This window comes from Ostrea edulis, chromosome 2, assembly GCF_947568905.1.
Source record: "Ostrea edulis chromosome 2, xbOstEdul1.1, whole genome shotgun sequence".
Taxonomy (NCBI): Eukaryota; Metazoa; Mollusca; class Bivalvia; order Ostreida; family Ostreidae; genus Ostrea; species Ostrea edulis.
Window position 1 is genome coordinate 21,836,588 of NC_079165.1, and position 13,558 is coordinate 21,850,145.

The 13,558-nt window shown below is 35.9% G+C and overlaps 1 protein-coding gene across 1 annotated transcript in view; it reads right to left on the reverse strand.

Moving 5' to 3' along the window:
• Positions 1 to 1,109: 1,109 nt before the first annotated feature.
• LOC125681666 (cardioacceleratory peptide receptor-like) overlaps positions 1,110 to 13,558 on the reverse strand; it is a 57,153-nt gene continuing 44,704 nt past the window's right edge. Inside the window, exons 2-7 of the mRNA XM_048921839.2 lie at positions 12,473 to 12,608; positions 11,572 to 11,766; positions 10,761 to 10,900; positions 3,393 to 3,564; positions 2,160 to 2,303; positions 1,110 to 1,958 (exon numbers count right to left, since the gene is read on the reverse strand). Of these exons, the coding sequence (XP_048777796.2) occupies positions 1,726 to 1,958; positions 2,160 to 2,303; positions 3,393 to 3,564; positions 10,761 to 10,900; positions 11,572 to 11,766; positions 12,473 to 12,608 (1,020 nt within the window). The 3' untranslated portion in view covers positions 1,110 to 1,725. The remainder of the gene's footprint in view (positions 1,959 to 2,159; positions 2,304 to 3,392; positions 3,565 to 10,760; positions 10,901 to 11,571; positions 11,767 to 12,472; positions 12,609 to 13,558) is intronic.

A 13,558-nucleotide genomic window follows, 5' to 3' on the forward strand; every position in this document is an offset into this window, starting at 1 on the left:
AACTACTCTGCAGGTTTCAAAATCCAACCCTATATCGAAAGATAAGGAATTTGTGGGGTGACAATCTGTCAAACTAAGGGATATGGTGAAGCTGAAGGGCCAACCCCCCATCAGTGGATAAAATCGGTTACAGAAACAACTATAGAAGCAAATCCTCTTACTCATCAAAGACTAGAGATAGCCCAAGACAGAAAAAAGTGGAAGGCTACTGTGGTTGCCCTATGTCCCCCATGGGACGAAGTGGATTAATTCATAATTCATTTCACAAATTCTATAGTTTTATATAATGATCGTATTTGCAAATACAATCTGTTATTGGGTTGAATGTTGTCTGACGCCTTGAAAACTAATAGTTAGGATGTTCGTTACACAATAATTTTGACTACGGATTAATTATTGTGTTTACCTGATCAAGATACTAGACTCACAGCGGGCGTGACCGGTCAACAGGGGATGTTTACTCTTCCTAGGCACCTGATCCCACCTCTGGTGTGTCCAGGGGTCCGTGTTTGCCCTGTACTGAATTTTGTATTATCTATAGGATTTGTAGGATCTATAATATTCATCTAAAAGGCCGATGTTCTAAAAATGACAAAGATTTTGAGATACTGCAATGCTTTCAACATTCGAAATCTAAAAAGTGAATATACTTGACGTTTAGAGAAACTATTTATATCGTTAGATCATTTATGTTTAGACTAGCCCTATCGTCTTTGTTTATAACATTAGTGAGCCATTTAATGTCGACATGGCATAAAGATATAATACAAAAATGTATTTTAGTCTAGTTTTAACTTTTAATTCAAGTAACATTTTGTCCATACATTGCGCTTGCAGGTTTCTACCTCGCACGGATTCCCGTATCTTTTTTTAAATTTACGATACAAAATCAAAAGCATGAGTTTCAGAAAAATTGTAAGAATTTGGAAAATTTTACTTCAGACAGAGATTTGATGTTTAAAATTAGCTAACATTTTAAGTGCAAAAAGTTTAAGGTTACAAATGATAATACTAAGAGATATGATAATTTTTGACATTATATTTATTAAATGAGTGACTCAGGTGACCTAAATATACAGGGGCATCCTCTCAGCACGAGTAAAACTCATTTTGTACTATGTAAACATCCTCATTTAGTTTACATTAAGGTTTTCATAAAATCGTGATCCTAAGGGTTCAGGTAGTGTCACAGTAAGGGTTTAATGTTTTACATAAGTTTTAGGAAAAAATTCTACATTTCAAAATCAAAATGATGCAGTTAGTTTCACTGACAAGGAAGGAGTCTTAGTAATGTTATTGTCTATTCCATGACTCTGTGGCCAAAGGATTGAGGGTCCTCACTCCGTTTTTCGCTGTTCCAGACTTAACGAATCTATATCCCTATATGAGCTAGGTGCATGTTACCAGATATGACCCTTCTGCCTTTTGTTTATTTTTCTTCGCAAACAGGAAAACAGTGACTATTCTTAAAGGTGTGGTACAATGAAAAATTCAATGTTGGTTATTTTTTTTTTCTCTCCTTTATTGGGCACAATGAAATATCACCGGTTCAAAACAAAGTCTAGCACCATTATCCAGTTATACTTCCAAGCTAACAATCGTGCTATCTAAATGAAATCAACCTCTGGTGTGACGTAACAATTGCAAGGATGGTTTGTTGTATCGGAAAACCTCGCTCGTCTAAACTCCGTCATAATCACAAGTCTGCTACAAAAGATGATGACGTCACACATGCGAAATCGAGGTTGATGGCGGGGTGTATATTCCGCGTTGAACGCAAAGTCTTTTATACAAGGCCGAATTAAAGAGGAAAAATATGACCGGGTTTGCCGCGCTATTTAGTGAAAATAAACTCTGAAATAAAACGGAGACGGCGGCTGCGGTCTGGGATGGAGATATATATCCAAAGGTTTGTAGAATGTTGTAAACCCAATATGGCGACCAACAAAGTATGAAGGCTGGAGATAAAAAGAATTGCACCATTTAAATTTATATCACACAGGTAAATAAAAGGAACCTCAGCTACATAATAAAGTTTGTTTACTATATTAAAACTGCAGTCAAAATTTAGTATTGTTGTACCTTTGTCTAGACAAGACAGTTACAAGGACGGAAAAGTTTAATATCTTCTCAAAACTTATCAAATAAAAGAATCTTACCTAATACAATAACAAAAGTCATTTTGACGGTTTTAATTTTGGCTTTTGGTATCAGTCCTCTTGAACTTGAGTCACATGTTTTCGTCCAGTGAACTCTTCTTTGCCGAGGGGGTTTCAGTGGCATTCTTTCTTCAGAGAAGCGATCTAGAAAACAAACACACTATATAACATTCTGAAGCACTGATGCATCTGAGGATTCGTATATATCTTCAATGCGACATTTATATACATCGACGACGTTTTATCTACGAGTATCAACAATAATAATTTTCCTTCATATGTCGATTCCATATATCCTTATGAACTCGAAATATTAAAGACACCACAGAGTCGTACACGTCTACTTCATACGTAGATGTTTTATTGAAAATAGATATTAACGGCAAACTAACAACTACCACCTGCATATGGTGTTTATACTTCTCAACTGATTCGATACGCAAGAGCTTTTTCTACGTATGATCAGTTTTCAAATTGAGACAGGCTACTGACAAACAAGTTGATGATACAGGGGTTTCAACAGTCTCGTTTAAGGTCAGCATTTTGCAAATTCTATGGTCGTTATAACAATCTAGTTTGCCAATACCATATATCATGAGGTAAATGCTGTCTGACTTGTTTCGTACCGATTTTTAGGCCGTTCTTGGCACACTGATTTTGACTACGGACACCTCCGTTTACCTGATCAAGATATAAAGCTCACGGCGGGTGTGACCGGTCGATAGGGGATGCTCACTTCTCCTAAACACCTGATTACACTTCTGGTATATCCAGGCGTCCTTGTTTGCCCAAATCTCTATATTATATTGCTTGTGGGAGTTATGAGATTGATCTTTGTTCGTTATCTTCGTCTTTAATATGTATGATTCACTCGCTTTTGTTAACTGCTGTGTTATAGAAGTACAACTTAAGTCACTGATGAATGTAAAGGGGGTGTAGATAGAGTGACGAGATGGTAAGTTTGAAAAACTAGAGATTCATTTATATTCCAAAAGTTTTAAACCTACAACTTATATTTTAGCTGAAAAAAAAACAACCAACTACGGGGAATCACAGTTTTAAAAAAGGGCTAAATATTTTGCAATGGAACAATGTTATTCGGTATTAAAGTATATGGCCATGTGGTCTTTCATCCCTTGTTTGCTCTCTGAAACGATATTCGGAATTTCCACATCACTGCCATTTGATGGGAAACTGATAAGAATTGTCTTATGGTGCGTCTTTACAACATACCTTTACTGATCGCGGTGGATAACTCCATACAAGATTCATCAGTTTTAGTTTTACTGCTGGACATGGTAAACGATGATTTCATCCAGACGACCGCCACTATGGTAACGTAACAGATCGCTATTATCACAGCCGGTATGAACATGACAACCAGGGAGAGAATGGTAACATATACCTGAAAGTAATCAGTGAAAGTGAAAGAGTCAGCCATTTCACGACAATTCTAGTATCAGATGTAGCTGGTCTTTCTATGTTACTGTATTCAGACTCTCAGAGGAGCTATCAGATTAAAGAGACAACAGACTAAACCTCATCCCAAGTAAAAGAAGAAACTATCAGGCCATAGTAATCACCACACGATTGGTCATTCTATCAGGCCATAGTAATCACCACACGACTGGTCATTCTTCTCGTCATCAATTAACGTCACGTCGACTCTGATCAGCATCCATTTTACAAATTCCAATTATCATTATTGAAAAAAAAACAATGGTTTGGCTGTTTTTGGATAGTGCTGTTAGAGTCATTATATTATCATACCAGCTAAAATTCAGTTTACAACACGAAAATCTTAAACCAGAGTAATTCTCATGCAGGATGCAAGTACAGTTATATAAATAGTAGATACAAGGCTTCATACGAGGCTGTCAGAAGATGGAAAGTGAAAATGGGTGGTATTGTGATTTTAGATACAGTCTACGGCTTTGTATCCCTGCACACAGGAGGACAAATGTCGCTGACTGTACATGTATATTGCTTTATATCATAGACTCCCTGATTGTTTTATACATACAGTTCTTGGTTGTTTATTGGTTTATACATACAGTTCTTAGCTATATATTGTTTTATACATAGTCCTTGGCTATATATTGGTCTATATATACAGTTCTTGGTTGTATATTTGTTTATACATACAGTTTTGGTTGTATATTGTTTTATATATACAGTCCTTAGCTATATATTGTTTTATACATAGTCCTTGGCTATATATTGGTCTATATATACAGTTCTTGGTTGTATATTTGTTTATACATACAGTTTTTGGTTGTATATTGGTCTATATATACAGTTTTTAACTATATATTGTTTTATATATACAGTTCTTAGCTATATATTGTTTTATACATAGTCCTTGGCTATATATTGGTTTATACATACAGTTCTTGGTTGTATATTTGTTTATACATACAGTTCTTGGTTGTATATTTGTTTATACATACAGTTTTGGTTGTATATTGGTCTATATATACAGTCCTTAGCTATATATTGTTTTATACATAGTCCTTGGCTATATATTGGTTTATACATACAGTTCTTGGTTGTATATTGGTTTATACATACAGTTCTTGGTTGTATATTTGTTTATACATACAGTTTTGGTTGTATATTGGTCTATATATACAGTCCTTAGCTATATATTGTTTTATACATAGTCCTTGGCTATATATTGGTATATACATACAGTTCTTGGTTATATATTGGTCTATATATACAGTCCTTGGCTATATATTGGTTTATACATACAGTTATTGGTTGTTTATTGTTTTATACATACAGTTCTTAGCTGTATATTATTTTATACCATATGATATTAACTAATCGTTAGTACGAATAAGAGTAATATTCACCCTAAGGAATGTCTTGTAATTTCCGAGTGAATGATTGAAACAAGCTGACAGAAAGAAACAGCGGTCAATTGTGCATGCTTTGGGACTCTACACTAAAGTCCGGTGATGTTAGAATAGGAAGTGTATAAGCATTCTGTAAAAAAAAAAAAATAAAAAATAAGACGGCGGACTCATAGGGCTCGTGTAAAATCGGATTCAGAAGACTCATACGAAATCCGATTTTAAAAAGTTGTGCAAAACGGTTTCAGAAGACTCGTGTAAAACAGCTGTAAAAACGAACTCGGATGACTCGTGTAAATTTGGATGCAGAAGGCTCGTGTAAAGATGGACTCAAAAGGACAAAGTGTAATTTCTATTAAGAACACTTAAAATCAGGCCTGTAACCAGTAGAATAATGAAGCCAAACAGCTGTGCGAGCATCTTAAAAGAAAGGCATGTCCATCTAGAATGATAATGAGAAAACTAGAGTTTTCCGAGTCAGCTTTAAAACCCAAGGATGTGAAAAATGCATCACTGGCTCTTCCACTTTTTTTCGCTTTTTTGGAGCACATTCCCGCATCAATGCAATCATAATCCGTCTTATGAGATGTACCGATTAGAGCAGTCAAGTGATGTCATTTGAAGTGACACGGGGTCTTGGTAAAGATAGTCCCCATGAAAGCAGCTCCTGTTTTCATCGACAGCCAAATGCAATTCCAGAAATTGTCGTGTTTCAATGAAAGGTAAAAATTACGAAGGCTGATCAATCTCATAACTCCTATAAAGAATACAAAATAAAGAGTTGGGTAAACACGGACCCCTGGACATACTAAAGGTGGGATCAGGTACCTAGGAGGAATAAGCACGTACGTAAGCATCCTCTGTTGACCGGTCACTCAACGTATCTTGTACGTGAATTGATTTTTACCTTCCGTAGAAGTAGCAAAAACATGTATCTAGATATAATATGAAATCCAGATGTGGTGGAGATATTTTCACTTAAGAAATGAACATTACCTGATCAGGATATGGGGCTCACGGCGCTAGCGATTCACAGAGAATTTGTCTCAAATCCAAATCCGTTCATATTGACCATGAACAGCTCAAAAGTGATGTTCATTTCTTATATTTATATTCATTTACTAAAACACCGTTTGTTTACATTGCTTCTATTTTGTTGCACAAAACGAACTCCTATCCTCTGTCACAGTAGTTATTGTGACGTACGTCACCACATAGACATGACGTCACATTTCGACTCACCCTGCCTTTTATGAACATTGCAAAGTGCACTGTATTTTGGAGGTAGGAGACAGTAAGATTGGGATGATAATCCATGTTAGTTTACAGTCTTAATCCGAAGGTGTGATTGCGAGATCTTTGTAACACATGTTTTTTTTTTTTCAAATCATAGTACGCTCTCTCAGTCGCGTGCTTTAAGCTAGTTCATAATCCGTTCATAGTCAATGTGAACGGATTGTGTCGCGCGCTGAAATTGGTTGGTTCATAGAGGTAAATGCGATTTGAAATATAAATATATAACTATATTCCATAAAATACCTCAAATAGAACTAGATTTTAATTCTTTGATTTGCCCACGTGTATACTGTTTGCGACTCCGAAGAGAGATAAAGATGCCCTGCCCTGAAGCAAATATGCCTTGTTCAACATATGGTCGTGAATGATAACCATATTCAACTTTTCTAGTTAAAAATGTTGTTAAAAGTAAAATCAACCAAGAACCCCATTGATGAAATAGAATCTGTATAATTTCAATCCGTTCATGCTGATTTTGTTATCTGGAAAATATCAAGTAGAATTTACAGGGTCACTTAATTCATCTTGACAAACACGTGTTATCTATCAACGACAAATAAAAAAAAAACTTGTTTAGAAGCACTCAATTCAATCGTGCATCAAACCCAGTGATTAGACGGTGTTCCCAGCTCAGCTTCCGTCCCTACAGTAATGAGAAATCAAACCTAGGATGGAGCCAGATCGAATTAAGTGACACGTCGTCCTCAAAGCTCACATGAGGAGTCTTCAAAGCTCACCCGAGGCACTGTCTTGGACTTTGGAGATAGGTTTGGTAACGAATACTTATTTGAACTAGGGGATATGTTTGTTTTACCAATAAACGTTGTATCGAGAACACATCTACAACAATCTGTCTGAGTATTATACAAATAAACCTGAATAAACAGAGACATTGCAGTGAATGCACCCGTAGAAGTTTATGAGCTTCAGATCAGTGCATGTCCTCTGGCCATAAGGCACCTTTGTGACAAGCATTATGTACACATGTAGATCTTATCATATTCAAGGACAATATTCTTTAGTATGTTTTTGCACTAAATACCGGTAATCCATATAACCCTATTCTGGGATCTGAAGGGTTGACCCAGAAATGTCAGTTTCGTATATGCCTCCAGCCCTTTTTAACTGTGCAGTTCGTGTTCAGTTTAGTTGTTTGGTGTCCATGACTTTAGAAGAATTTTAAATGAACATTGTCTTATCATTATCTGGACGCGTATCCCGCACTTACATCAAAATGAATGGACGATTTAAAAAATCAACAAAAAACGATATTACATTTTCACTATGTAGGCCATAATTTCCGCATTAGCTCGGAATATTTTACCCTGGGGACACGAATATCACAATTTTGTCAGTGGTGGCGTCTTGTGCACTTACAACATACATTGTACCTGACATTTCTTCAATTCAGTTTCAGATGTGGAAAGTCAATGTAGATAAAAGTAATACTCAATAATTACAATTTAGTAAATAACAAATGATATGAAAGTGTGCAACAACTGACCCGTAACGGCGGGGTGTATGGGTGATGGAGTGCAACTGCAAATGAGACGCTCTGGAATAGTGTCAATTCTATTCAGTTCCTAAATTTCATTACTTTTGATAATTTGTTTCTTTTTGTGGTACACTTCACCCATTTGGGCTATCACAATCTGAAATTCCCACTCTCTGAATAATCTCACTTGTAATACCCCCCTCCCTAATCTAAAAACAAAATCCTTGTTACAGACCTGGGGCTAATTTTCAAAAAGGTCTTACGACTTTTATCAAAAATTGGATATTTTTAATTGTTGCACATTGTGTAATCTTTATATACCAGGCAGCTGCTTTTCATTCATGTTTATTTGTTGTCATCCATAATTAACATCTTTATAAAGGAGTTGGTTTTTAATAGTGAGTGACAGCCGAACATAAAATATAAAAGAATAATTTGTTAGGAATGCTTCACTTATTCTAAAGAAATATATAATATAAAAAAGCATGCAATCATATGTTTCATACGAATGAAATTAAGAATATTGGTTTTAATCAAAAGACTCTCTAATCCTATATCCATAAAATGTATTATTCTAATACGTGCACACAAATCATTACTGAAATAAAATCAATCTTTGTAAAAGTAAATTTCATCTATGCCTTCAATATTCAATCAACTGATTAGTATAACACTTCAAAATATTACGGTAAGATTAGAAGGAGCATGCAAAAAAATAATTTCAAAAAATAATAAAATGAATGATTTGCAATATTTGCTTGTAAAATGAAAATGTTGGTTAGTTCGTCGGATGACTGATAGAGGGGCTCCTCGTTCGTTGTTTCACAACTCAGAGTAGAAAATATATCGTCTATAAGCTACTCATCGAATTTACCACAATTAAATGTTATATATTCGATGAAAAGATTCATCGCACAACTTTGTTATCGATTAATTGCTCAAGTAATCGTTCTCCTTCAAATACAGGCTCTTATATTGAATATGAAATGACGAACAACAATTGAATGTTGTGGAAAATCTGCATCTGCACATTCCTTTCTAAATGAAAGAAAACTTTAATTATGTTGACCGATTACAAACTCGAAACATTTATTTAACAATGGTACGGTATGGAATGGTAAATTCCCGGACCTCTCCCGCCAATTATTTTTGGATACGTAATTTGATTTATCAGTTTAAAGGATAATAATCTTCATTTAGCATACAATATGATTTCCATCCAATACTGGTGTTTTCTTTATATCGCTGTATGTAACAATTGTATAGCAATGTTTCAGAAATACTAATATAGATTCGTATTTCTTTGTTACTGTATGACATCGATGCTGAAGCAAGATGCTCTAGTTTATGAATGTTGGTAAGCTTATACATACATAAATTCCACACATTAGGAAAGAGTCTCTCTCTCTCTCTCTCTCTCTCTCTCTCTCTCTCTCTCTCTCTCTCTCCTGCCTATTAAAACACGAACACACATATGTATTTATACATTGTATATGTACTTTCGGTTTTAATCATTGCCATGAACCACAATCAATCTAACATTGAAACTTTATGGACGACTTTAATAGCCACGCTTTTTAGGGAAAATATCCCAATGTTCTTTCTTACTCCCGTGTATAGTGTTCCAACCAATCACATCCATCGTTTGAAAACTAACACATGTGCAGTGCCATTACAAGACCGATATATTCCTACCACACTAACTCTTGTAAAAGGCAGGGTTTATTTGGGCATAGTTCAAATGTCACAATACCTCATATAAGAGTTTAAACTATAGTCGTTCGGGTTGTAACTCTGGTAGCTCAAGTTCGTACTCTGGTTTGTACTCAGGGTACGAACCAAAGTCGCCTACATTATTTGTAAATACAGTACAGAAAAAATATTCTACTTTATACATTTATTGCATGATAGTGAGGGAGATCGTTGCCCGAGGGGAATAAGATTTTTCTTGGGTGAGTAAATCTTCATATCTCCCGAACATTCATGCAATTAATTGTTTATTATACCGAAACAAAACAAGACTACAGATTGGAGTTTACTCATCTATACATCGTACATGTATGTAGCTGAGATCGCCATAACAGCAACAGCGTGCCGTCAACGTATATATAGAAGGTACAAACAGCGAAACACAGTGATGTGATAACCAGTTTTTGTATTTCCATTCTCCTTGAATGCTGATTTACTTGCATGTTTTTATATCAACCAAAATCAGTCGATTTTAAAACTGTATATCAGAGACCCGCATATTTTGTGCCTTACGAACTATGAAAGTAGAATGGCTCGGACTTATTGTGACGTCATAATACACTTCGTTTACTTAAATGACGTTAAATTTATGGAAACTGCACGAAGCTGCCCAAGGGGAAATCAATCGGATCACGCGCTCGTCTTTTTCCGTAACCGGTAAGAAGACTCAGTCGGACGTGGATCGGCGCAAGAATTGCATCAAATCGATGCATTTCTTCCCCGGAAGCGCGCCCGTGGACGAGAGTTAAAAGGCCAGAACCGAATCCCTGAATATGTTATTTATATTTTCACCACAGATTCAGTTTTGGTATCATTAACGTCTTATTCACTCTAATATATAACATGTAAGTGGAAATTGATAGTGGCACAATACCTTAGATGTGTATGATATCTTAGATGCATTTGAAAGTTCACGTTTCATAGTGTAACGTACGACTGTGACGTCAAAGTTACGTTTATGTATACGTAACAACCAACTCTGATGGCGTCGATCCACATACGAGGTTCATTTGCGGTTACCGAAATAGCCGAGTAGTTACGATTGAGGGGAAATATGATAGGGAGATATGATGTTTGAGAGGGAGATATGAAGTTTTGTCTTCCCTGACACGTGACTGTCTAGACCAATCATATTACGCGTTGCATAGAATTCTCATACTGAGGTATAATAATCTTTAAAGAACAATGCTGTCATCAACTTACTTTCCAAATCCACGGTTCTGGGAAAGAGAGGAAACATTGCATTTTGGAGTGCACCTCCTTCTCTTCATATATAAACATAGGTAATGAAAACAGCAAGGAAAATGCCCATTGTAGTCCAATAAGTAAGTGAATCCTGTATCCTGAGGAAAAAAACCCATAGGTTATGAAAACTGTATAGAATTTTAGTCCAATAAGTAAGCGGATCGGTATTCTGAAGGGAAATCAATGTCCTGTATAATGAAATAAGTAGCGGATCTGATATCCGCAAGGAATAAAAAACAATAGACACACAGGTCATACACCCTAGCTGAGCAGTTATATCTGTGGAATGAGAGTCATTTCTACTCATTATATACGATCTAAAGTAAATTGGAGCAGTTTTCGTATCACGATCCGCTGATATACACTGTACGTAAAGCATCCAGGCTTACTGTATGTCGAATAAAATGAGTTGAAATGAATTTCATTCCTTCTAAATTAGACAAACGCGTTTAATGAATTAAAAAACAAATCTTCAAATTTTCCCATTATGGTTCTTAGGTAGAGATTATTCTTTATAAACTTCAGTAAAACGCTACGCTAACCCCCTATTACGATCCCAACATAAATCAAATTTGATTTTATGTGCACGATGTAAAGGTCGTTTTAGTTACTTATCTAAAATTTGAGAAAAGTCGCTGTGTAAAAGTGTGTTGATATCCCAACCTCTATTGTGGCCCCGCCCTAGCCCCCTGGACCTTTATTTTGGCCCCGCTATACCGATATATATATATATATATATATATATATATATATATAAAACACATCCCACCTTTTCCCATTGTCTGAAGTGGTCTGGCGACGCTATCAAATCGGTCAATACTTATGGCCACCAAAGCGTACGTAGATCCGTAATTAGCCACGCCCTGATAGAACCGCACCGCTTTACACAGGAAGTTGCCTCCATGCCACTCCACCAAGAACTTTTCTATAACGTCCACAAGGACTGATAAACCAACCATTATATCTGTTGAAATAGAATGTTCAATTCAAAAAGGAATGCCCTTAAAAATTCTACACAACCAATAACTACTGCTAAGGATAGTGTCTTTCAGCAATCATATTTAGAATTTTACCTGTATCCCAAAATTGCTTTTTAAAATGAAGACGATATATCGTTTATTACTGAGAATTAATCATTTCGAAATCAGACTAATTTCTGTATCTCGGCCCGTCTGTCGTGATTTTTAAAAATATTTTTTGCTTTTTCTTAGAAAGTCCATGGCCATTTCTTACCAAAATTGCTGTATGGCAAAGAAATGATGAATTTGAAATTCTGGATCCCAGATGTTTTGCTTAGCGTGATTTTGGGAACTTATGGGTGGGGCTGATGGGATCTTTCTTCCATATATCGGGATATATTGCATAATGAGTACGAAAAATCCTTAATACTCAGAAAATCACGAGACAGGACATGTCCACATTTGTGAAAACAGTATTATCCATATCTGACATATTGGAAGTGTTAATACATAGTGAATGGAAGATTATTAAGGTTTGTGTATGGTGAATGGAAGATTATAAAGGACAGTTTATTGTGAAGAGGAAGGTCTGTGGTGAATGAAAGATCCCGTTACATCTGGTAGACAGAATTTCTATGCTACACCTGTGTCATAAGAGTGAAGAGCAGCGATTCAATTTATTTTGTCTATCAGGCAAATTGATGATTTTACCTGCAATAGCCAAGTTTGCCATAAATATATTCATCCTTGATCTGAGTTTTCTGGTCAGCAGGACGACCACGAGGACGGCGATGTTTCCAACGATGATGCTCAGAAACAGGATACAGAGGAAAACTCTCTGCTCGGTCTGAAGAGGAGATTGATAGTGTTTCTGATTAACATAGAATTGATATGCTTCTCCTAATCAGACTTAATCCATGCTCTCATATCAACACTGCATGGCAACAATTATATTTCATAGCGATGGGTTAAACAAAGTTAGGCTTGCATGCATGCCAATATAATAGACATGAAACTGTCGAATGATCTCATTTGATCAATCTGCCAATTTAGGAAGATTCGGCACCAAACGGATGAAATGCCAATCAACAAACACGATGTGAACACCGATAATCCGAATCCGAATAACTGCTACTTTATGTCAATTATAACAAAATTTTCCATCCCCCTTATTCGTGGCAAGGTATTGATAATTACTGTTACTTAATCCATCTGACGGAGTAGCCGTAAATTGCTTCAAATATGCGATCAATCTTTTCGTTGAAATGGCAGATTGAGAAACAGGATTTCTCACATGAGGAACAATTTGACGATGTTTTACTAGTTGTTTTACTGAGTGAAACTCTATTAAGAATAACAATAAACTTTTAAAATAATGTATAACACTAAAATTATGTTTTTGACGATTCACCAAAATTATTTTTGCAACTCTCGATAATTTCGATTTCTCATCAAAATCATTTGCTTTCGCGGGGATCTGGGTTAGAATAGGTCCTCAGTGTCCTTGCTTGTCGTAAGAGGAGAAATGGGATGGCCCTTCGGATGAGACCGCAAAAACCGAAACCCCGTGTCACAGCAGGTGTAACATAATAAAGATCCCTTTCAGCTCAAAGTCCGTAAGCGCCGAGCTTAGGCCTAAATTTTGCAGCCATTCACGGGTAATGGTGATGTCTCTATATAAATAAAAAATTCTCGAAAGGGACGTTCAACAATCTACAGTCAATCAAAATCATCCGGAATAAATATAAACAGGTTTAATGCAAAAAATATTTGGATTGGATGAGGAAGAAAAAATCA